Consider the following 8,816-nt stretch of genomic DNA (forward strand, 5'->3'; position numbering starts at 1 on the left):
CTTGCTGTCACAGAGCCTCCTCTAGTTGTCCTTGAGGAGGGAGCAAAGGACTCTATGTGCGTAGTTTTCCCACATCTAGAGATCTGCCAGACTTTCTCTTGTAGTTAAGCTGTGGCCGGCTGTTGCCGATTGAGACCTTGACCCTGGCAGCGGGCTTCCTCTTCCCAAGCGTCCCCATGTGTCTGTGGTCACTGCACAGGTGCTTTCGGCCATTGTCTGTCCCTTGTTGGACTTCAGCCAACCAGGGTAAATCTCTCTGGGTGGTTTCAAGCCCCGCTGACTGTTCACAAGTTGGATCAGCAGGGGAGATCAGTAGCTTTACAACCCAGCCTTTTGAGCAGCGTGTTCTCCGAGGCAACGGTCTGGTCCTTTGATTTCTGGGCTTTGCTTCTGAATGTGAATTGTCCCGAGTTGGCAAGGAAGCTAGCAGCTGCTAGAGTGCTGGGCTTGGAACCAGGTAAGATGGATTTTAATTGCTGATTTCCCATTTCTCTGGCACCAGCTGATCGTGGAACAGCAGGATGAGCAGTTGGAGCTGGTCTCTGGCAGCATCGGGGTGCTGAAGAACATGTCCCAACGCATCGGAGGGGAGCTGGAGGAGCAGGCAGTGTGAGTACCGAGATGCCCCTCTCGCCGCAGAGAAATGGCGGGAAAAGCCGTCTTAAGGACCCGTAAAGAGCCTGACAGTTACATGGCTGGTAAAACCAAAAGCTATTTTGTTTATAGCTGCATCTTTATTCTGTTTCACAGAATGGCCTCTCCAAAAGAAGCGAATCTGTCAGATACAATTTTCCACAGGGTTTAGGCAAAGTTATTAACATTTTTAAACACCTGCAAAAACAGGAACAGATTCCTCCAAACAGTTATTTGAAGTATTGTTGTGAATGGGAGTGTGAAACTGATATGGCTGTGTAAGCTCTGTGGAGACTTTTGTCCCAAAGAGGATGGGACACGGGCTAACTTAACATCCCGTGCCTCTCCCACTACATTCAACTGGACTTTCTGCTCTGTATCTTTAATTTTAATTTTAAGGGGGAAAAAGTATCAATTTAATTCCAACTGATAAAAAAATTCTTCCCCCACAAAAAGAAAAAGAAGAAAACACAAGAAAATATAACTGGATTTGTTTTTTCCTTAAGAACAATGTCTGTGCACTCCTGAAGTATGACACCAAAAACAGCATTCTTAAATTTCTACCATATATATATAATACCTTTACCATTTCACAAATACCTTTTCTGAAAAAAAATAATCGTTCTACTAGGATATTTCAGAAACTCTCCTACCTCGATTTTGTGTTCAACGTTATGGATTCATTCATTACAGATTCAAACTGGGCATCTTGTTCTACTGGAAGGCCCCTGGGTATCCACAGAGGAGCCCAGAGAATAGACAGTGTCCCTGCCATTAGAGTTTACTGGTCACTGGATGGAACAGATGTTGCATAAATGGTGCAAGTCGTCAAGTGATGACAGAAGTGGAGGGCTAGGCTACTGCGGTAGGGGATGCGTGGTGTCTTGAGGGCCCTAATAGTCTAAACTGCAGACCTGACTCAGTCTAAAGTCCCTGAGAAGAGAAGAGAGGTTTAACTGGGACCAGAAGGATGAGTAGAAGGTAGCCAGGTGGGGTGAGACGGTGGGAGAAGCGGGGCAGAGGGGAGGGCCTACCGGAAGGAAGAAAGAGCCAGCCCTGTGACGATTTCAGGGTGAAAAAGTGCACAGAACAGAGAGGTTTAGTGTGTCTAGAGCATGGGGATTGAGAGGGAGGTTGCAGAAGTCAAGTCAGGGAGGCAGAGAACAGATCAGGGAAGGCCCTAGAAGCCTCGGACTTTTTATTCAAAGGGCAGTGGGAAACACAACCCCAGCGAAGGTTGTGTTAGTAATGCTGTGGTCAGGTTTATGTTTTGGGGGAAGCCCATCGTTCTGTGGTTTAGATGATGAACCACAGTGGAAAAGACTGGAAGCAGGGAGACCAGGTCGGAAGCTGGCAGAATAAGAATCTAGGCATGCAGTTTAATTTGTCTAAAATGCATTCTTACCCTCAAATGTATTGTGGGGATGGGAAAGGACTAATTACTTGAGCAATTTCCCTGGTTGGGTAGAGGTAGAGCCTGGCAGACTTCTGGTTACAGATGGTGAACTGAACACAACCTCTTATCTCTGCTCTTTCTCTAAAGTCCACTGGAACAGGAACAGAGGGAATTTTTTTTTTTTTTACGGTACGCGGGACTCTCGCTGCTGTGGCCTCTCCCGTTGCGGAGCACAGGCTCCGGACGCGCAGGCTCAGCGGCCATGGCTCACAGGCCCAGCCGCTCTGTGGCATGTGGGATCCTCCCAGACCGGGACACAAACGCGTGCAGACTCTCAACCGCTGCGCCACCAGGGAAGCCCGGGAATTTTTTTTTAACGGCATAAAATCTATGGGGACATAGAGCTTGGAATAAGAAGCAATGACCTTAACATTTTAGATACTGCAAAAGAAATGAATGGTTACTGACTCAGCAGACCTGAGAAAGCCAAATCCTTGGCTAGCAGAGGGGAGAGCCAAGGAGCGGTGTGATTCATGCCCCAAACCCCCAAGTTGGGAGAGGAGCGTTTCCTCACTTATGATAGTGTAAACCCTGAATGTTGACCTTATCAAACTGTGACCCAATTATATTGGAAGGAAGGAAGGGGGAAGAGAACTGGGAAGGATGCTGATGGGGGGTATGGAATGGGTGGAGGGCTAAGCCCTAGCTTTTCATTGTGCGGAGTCAGCAGGGTCGGGATACTGAGGTGCCAGCGTGTAGCTTCAAAAACTGGAGAAAGCACCGAGAGAATAGTGTGAGGGGCTGAAAGCAGTGGCCCTCGGGGATGCGAGACAACTGTTTTTTTTTTTATAAGAGGCCTCGTAGGTCTGTTTAGCTCTACAAACCGTGTATGTGTATAACTCTAATAAAAATAGTAAGTAAATTAAAAGGAAAAAACACGGGTCTTGGACTTAGACCTGTGCTGTCCAGTACAATAGCCACCAGCCATCAAGTACATGAAATGTGGCCAGTCTGAACTGAGAAGGGCCCTGAGTGTAAATGCATACCAGATTCTGAAGACTTAGTATGAATAAAATGTAAAATTACATGTCAAAATGATAATTTTTAGGTATATTGGGCTAAATAGGTTGTTAAAATTAATTCCCCCCCCTTTTTTAATGTGGCTACTAAAAATATTAAGCGGCATATGTGACTCACATTGTACTTCTTTTGGACAGCGCTGAGTTAGTTAGAGCTGGGCTAAGAAACTTGGTTAGTGGGTGGTTAGTGGGTGTACTTGGGCTGGAGGTTGGATGACTTACCCGTTTTTGTCTTTAGTAAGAAAAGTAGCTCAGCATTTGGCCCTGCCTGGATAGGTCTGGTCCACCAGCTGCAGGGCCCAGATGCTACCAGGATCTAAAATGAGCTAAAAATGTTTTAATTTGAAAATTCAGGTAAGGGACAAAGGCCTGTTTATTTAGTTGTCAACATGGAGTTTATTTAATGATTGACTTAATGAGGAGTTGGTTGCCGGAATTCTACAGGGCTGTCAGGTGCCTCGTGTGGGCACAGACCAAGACCAGTAGTTCTAGCTGCCCTTGATGCTGCCAGAGGAATAAAGCCTTGTTAATAAGCCCTCCGGCACTAATTGGTATGTCACATTCTAGCCTCAGGATAATCATATATCAATCTTAAGTTGAAAAGTCTGGAATGCTTAGTAATTTATGAAATAAACACCGTTGGTATAAGTATTTTTGGCGTCTTCTTTCCCACCTGCACCTTGGACAGCAACCAGTGTGAGCTTGTTCTCTGTGGGTGTAGATGAGGCGCCCACATGGTCAGGAACTCAGTCCTGAGGCCGCCAGCTTTATGATAAAGCACAGGGTGCCTTAAAGGAGGTGCTTATTTGATCAAAGTGTATTTCTTAACTCACATTGCTGTAAAGTGCTTTGTGTATTACAGGAATCCTGGCAGGGAAGCTGCGCTGATAGGACTGCCCCATTTTACAGATAAGCAAACAGGGTCCCTTGTCCAAGGTAGCAAGTGGCAAAGCCTGGTTGTCTGGCTTCACACAGCGTTCTTTCTGCTACACTGCACTGCTGCTGAGTTTGTATTATTGTATGGTCAGGTCCACACTGGCCTTGTCTGCAATTCTGAAATCTAGAAAGCTCTAAAAAATTCAAAATTAAAAAACTTTTCAGCAGGCTCATGTTACAGAAAAACCTAACCTGAACTGACTGCAGCTATGACTCCTCATAGTTTTCTTTGCCGAAATAGTAACTTGTGTATTTGATTATGGGGACTGTCCCAGACCCTGCTGGGGGCTTAGCTAATACACAGTGTATGTAACTTACTACTTCTTTAAATTTCCAAAATTCTGAAATCAAAAACATACCTTGTCCTAAGGATAAAAGACTGGGGGCTTGATCCCAACGTTGCCTGTTTGATGTTTGCTAAAACTGAGGCCCGGATCCATTGGCCAGTGTATCTGGAGACTGTGCTGACCAGCTGCCTCCTGCGTCTGCTTGTCTTTCTAGTATGTTGGATGATTTCTCTCACGAGTTGGAGAGCACTCAGTCTCGGCTGGACAATGTGATGAAGAAACTTGCAAAAGTATCTCATATGACCAGTGGTATGTATGTGCTTTTAAGCTCGAGAATTCTTACTAAATTCTAGAGACACAGTCTATGGGGTCTCCCACAGGTGTGCCCATTCAGATCCTTTTCCTCTGGCAAATTTTTGTCTTGCTTTGGGGTCAGAGAGTAGAAGACCAGCATGCACGGGCTTTATCTTCTGCTCGTGGCCTTCACCTGGGAAGTGCCTTTGCCGGTCTGCACCATGCAAGGCTGATGGTGTTGGATGACGTTCCTTCTGGTGGAGTAACTTTCTTTACAATTACAAAATCCTTCTTTTTCTTTTCTTTCCTATTTCCTTGCCAAAATAGGGAATTCATTTTAAAACAGTAATTAAGAGCCAGTTACTGTTTCTCCTGGACTGACTTTTCACCAAAAGAGAAACCTCTACCATTTCAGATGGCCTTACAGATCTCATTTAAACTGTTTTTATTTAAATTTGTAGTAAACTATTCCAGCAAATTTGCACCAGGCTGGGGATAAAGAAGCAACGTTTTTCAAATTAGTTACTGTGTAGGAAGATGTTTTCCAGTGACTATTTTTTTGTTACTACAACCCATCTTCCCTATTTTATGAGAAATAATACCTTTTTAAGTCAAAAGAAAATCCAGTATCTTTTTTTCCCTTTATTTGTGGGAGTCTCCGGGTGAAGGGAGGAACTGAGACATTCTTCAAGGTCATTGTGAGGATTAAATGAAATAATAATTAGTGTACAAGCGTTTAATGGTGTCTCTCATGTATTAGTACATAGTAAATGTTTGTTTGAAAAAGAATAAAGGATAAGACAGGTGGAAGATGGCCCTGGGGGCAAAGGACCTGTTATATTCAAGACAAAGGGAAGCTCCTAGCTTCCTGGTTTCCTTCATTCTCTCCAGGGGCAAATATCCTCATGCTTCTAGCAGGCTCTTCATTGCCTGCGGCAGGCACCAGCTTAGTTCGTCTTCCACACACCTAGAGGGAGGTTTGCAAAGTCCTCTCCTGCTTCCCTCCGTTCTCTCCTCTTCCACCCCACCCCTCTTTGAAAAAAAAAAAAAAAAAAAAAAGCGTTTTACTGAGGTATTATATAAGCAATTTCAACCAGATCTCTCACTAGTTTATGTATTAGTCGCAAAGTCAAGTAGTTACTTCAGCACCAGTTTTGTCTGGAGAAGAGCAGCGGAACAAAGATGCACTGTGTCCTTGTCCCCAGCATTCTGGGTATGAATAATTTAGAAAAGTACTTGCATTGTGATAAGCGTTTCAGTGTGTATAAACAGCACTAGGCCTGCTTATGCCTTCTCCTACTTTCTCCCAGAAGAAAAGTTTGGGGAGCAAAGTAAGAACTTCAGTTATGTTTGTCTACAAAAGAGAGCCAGGAAACAGAGCCTTTAGCCTGAAAGGCCCTTAGGTCTGGACAGCTTGCCTGTGAGGCTCATTTTAATCTCTGTTTGCTCCCCAGAGAATTGCTCGGGGGCCTCCTACTTGGCGGTGTTGGCTTCAATTTGACAACGAGGCAATTTGTGTTTGTCTCTGTTTTCTTCCATAACTTTTAGGAAAGTTTACTGCTTTTCAACCAAGCCTGTGCATAAAGAAAGAGTGTCAAGACACGCTGAAGTTTGATTAGGCAGTAACTGAATGCCCACGCTCCACAGCCCTGCAGAGGGGAGACCTCCGCCCCACCCAGTGCTGGCTGCGTCCTGGGCAGAAATCACCCAAGACGCCATGCTTACTTTTTTGAATGACCCAAGAGAGACTAATCTTGTCAATCTCCTACCCTCAAAAAGTATATTCTTTTGTGTGGATACCAAGGTTTTCTTCCCCTCACTTTCCCAAATTCTGTTGTTCATCTTTTCTCTTTAGGGGAAGAGACTATATTGGGAGGGGGAAAAACCTGTGGAGTCCCCTTTTTCCCCCTGACTTTTTGAGGCAGGTCCTGAGCTTGCAAAAAGCTGGTTTTGTGACTTGAGGTCACAAAAGCCCTTGTGGTTAGTACCCGCCCCTTCTGGGGGGAAGTCTGCTAGGGTAGCAGCTCGGGGTTGCCCAGTTCATGCTTCCTAGAAGCAACTTAACACTTCAGAGGAAAGTGCATTTAAAAGAGCATTCCTGGGTTGTGCTAGCTTGTGTGATGGCTGTCCTCCTTGATGAAAACCCCTATTTAGTGCAGTTGCAGAAGAGAAAGTGAGTGGAGGTGGGAGGAGGGTTGGGTAGAGGCTGACGGGAAGCTGGTTCAGTATTGGAAATCCAGGTCTGAGATGGCAGGATGCCTTGTTAGGAAGCATTTACCTTGACTGTATCATCCTAGAATATAGACTAATCATTTTAATGAGAGGGCTTTTAAATTGTCGTAAACATTTTAAAATAGATGAAAGAATGCTAGGTACTTGAGTTTTCTGGCCCACTGAAGTGATAGTTAAACAGATTAATAGTATTATCTATTAATACTATAATCTATAATCTATTACTATTATAGGCCAGCTCTGCTTCCCCACGCCTTTTGGACTAGACTTGTTTCAGAAAAGGAACAGATGGACTTGAGGTCTTGACCCTAATCCCAAGTTACTAAGTGAGTTTCTAGCATGTGTGATGGAGAGCAGGATGAGCCATTAGGAAGGTACTTGCTTTACTTACTACTGTTTGGTAGCAGCTCTGTTGTCCGGTTCTAAGACTTTGCTGTCCGTGGCATTTAAGTAACTTCAGTACATGTTTTGTGGACTTGGCATTGCCTTGTGGAGAGTTCTGCAGTGTATTTTCTTAGATTCAGACCTTTTTATAATGTGATTCTCAATAGCTCTGGTGTGCTAAAATCTGCAGGCTTTCAAGTAAACTTTTGGTGAATCAGTGTATGTACCTTTATATTTCTACTTAAATGGAACTCTTACTTCCAGCAGTTGAGCTGCATTGTCACAGGCTTTATCTCAGCTTGACCCTTTGTGCAAAACAGCAGGGCTCCTCTGTGGAGAGAGGCTTGCTCTTCCTACATCTGCCCAAGTGAAGGGTGCATCCTGACGACAGACAGCATCCTGTGCCCCAAGTGTGGGCCCACGGAGTGTGCAAGGGTATTCGTGTTGTGTAGTTTTCCCAGCAGCCCTGAGAGTTAGGGGGACGCAGTCAGGATTGTGGGCGGGAGCCTGCGTGGGTCCTTCTGTCCCTCGGGGCCTCCTTGCTCTCAGCCCTTTAGATGGATTCTGGCTACTTTGTTGACTGCATCTGTTCTACACCGTGAGTAGGGCAGAAAGCTTCAGAAAAGACATTCCACTTTTATTTATAGATAGATAAGCTGTGTCAGTTACTTTAACACAGTTACTGGTTAAGTGATCTTTCTTGCCCAGGGGTGGTGTGAAGTTCATCACCCAGTGATCACTGCAGCTTGCTTTTTCAGCTCATTGTTTCCTGAAGTGACCAGCAGTAGCTTTCATCTCCCTTCTATCCTTCCACTGTGCTCATTAAGAAAAGAACATGATTACTGTTTAGTTAAATGATTTGATTTTGGTGGGAGATTAAAGCTGACGAGCTTTGATCTGTAATACCAACGGCCAACATCTTATCCAGGGACGTGGTAACTGCCAGCAGAGAACTGTGATCCATAGATTTTAATTAGAGACTTGAGACACAAAGCAGGTACTTGTTACAAGGCTGGCTTTCAGGGGACGGGCAGGGCTGTGAATGTGTGTGCAGTGCAGGCCAGGAAGAGCAGCGGTAAGAGTCCAGGTGCCCGGGCAGGTTCAGGGCCTCTGCCCGTTCTGTCTGCATCCAGGTGTTGCCTTAAGTTTCCTGTCACTGTATCTTGGGGGACGTCGAGTCCCAGGAGAGCTGACCGTCGTGTCCTGCCTTCCAGATCGGCGCCAGTGGTGTGCCATCGCTGTCCTCTTCGTGGTCCTCCTGGTCGTGCTCATCCTCTTCTTAGTGCTGTGACAGCGGGGCCCCCGGCTCGCTTCCTCCTGCACAGGAACCTGAGGGGAGAGGGAGAAGCGGCACGCGCTGTGCCCGCCCCTCGCGTCCCTCGCCTGGAAACACAGCCTGCGCTGACTTTTCTCTCTGTGACCCCACCATGGAGACGGGTCCTTCAGCCCAGCTTGGGGAGGGCTGGCGGGAAGAGGAAGTCGACGACTGCACACTCCTGGTGCCCCCTGGCCCTGATCCGAGGACAGCTGGCCCTGCTTTGCCCCCCTGGACCTCGCTCCCCCTGGAGGGCCTTC

General features: G+C 46.0%; 1 protein-coding gene across 1 annotated transcript in view; it reads left to right on the top strand.

Annotated features, from left to right (window-relative positions):
* The window catches only part of STX6 (syntaxin 6), a 41,000-nt gene extending 32,468 nt beyond the window's left edge, over nucleotides 1-8,532 (top strand). Inside the window, exons 6-8 of the mRNA XM_007448511.1 lie at nucleotides 503-609; nucleotides 4,546-4,640; nucleotides 8,456-8,532. Coding sequence (XP_007448573.1) covers nucleotides 503-609; nucleotides 4,546-4,640; nucleotides 8,456-8,532 — 279 coding nt within the window. The remainder of the gene's footprint in view (nucleotides 1-502; nucleotides 610-4,545; nucleotides 4,641-8,455) is intronic.
* Nucleotides 8,533-8,816: the final 284 nt, after the last annotated feature.

This window comes from Lipotes vexillifer, unplaced genomic scaffold (genome assembly GCF_000442215.2).
Source record: "Lipotes vexillifer unplaced genomic scaffold, Lipotes_vexillifer_v1.1 scaffold76, whole genome shotgun sequence".
In the NCBI taxonomy this organism is placed as follows: Eukaryota; Metazoa; Chordata; class Mammalia; order Artiodactyla; family Lipotidae; genus Lipotes; species Lipotes vexillifer.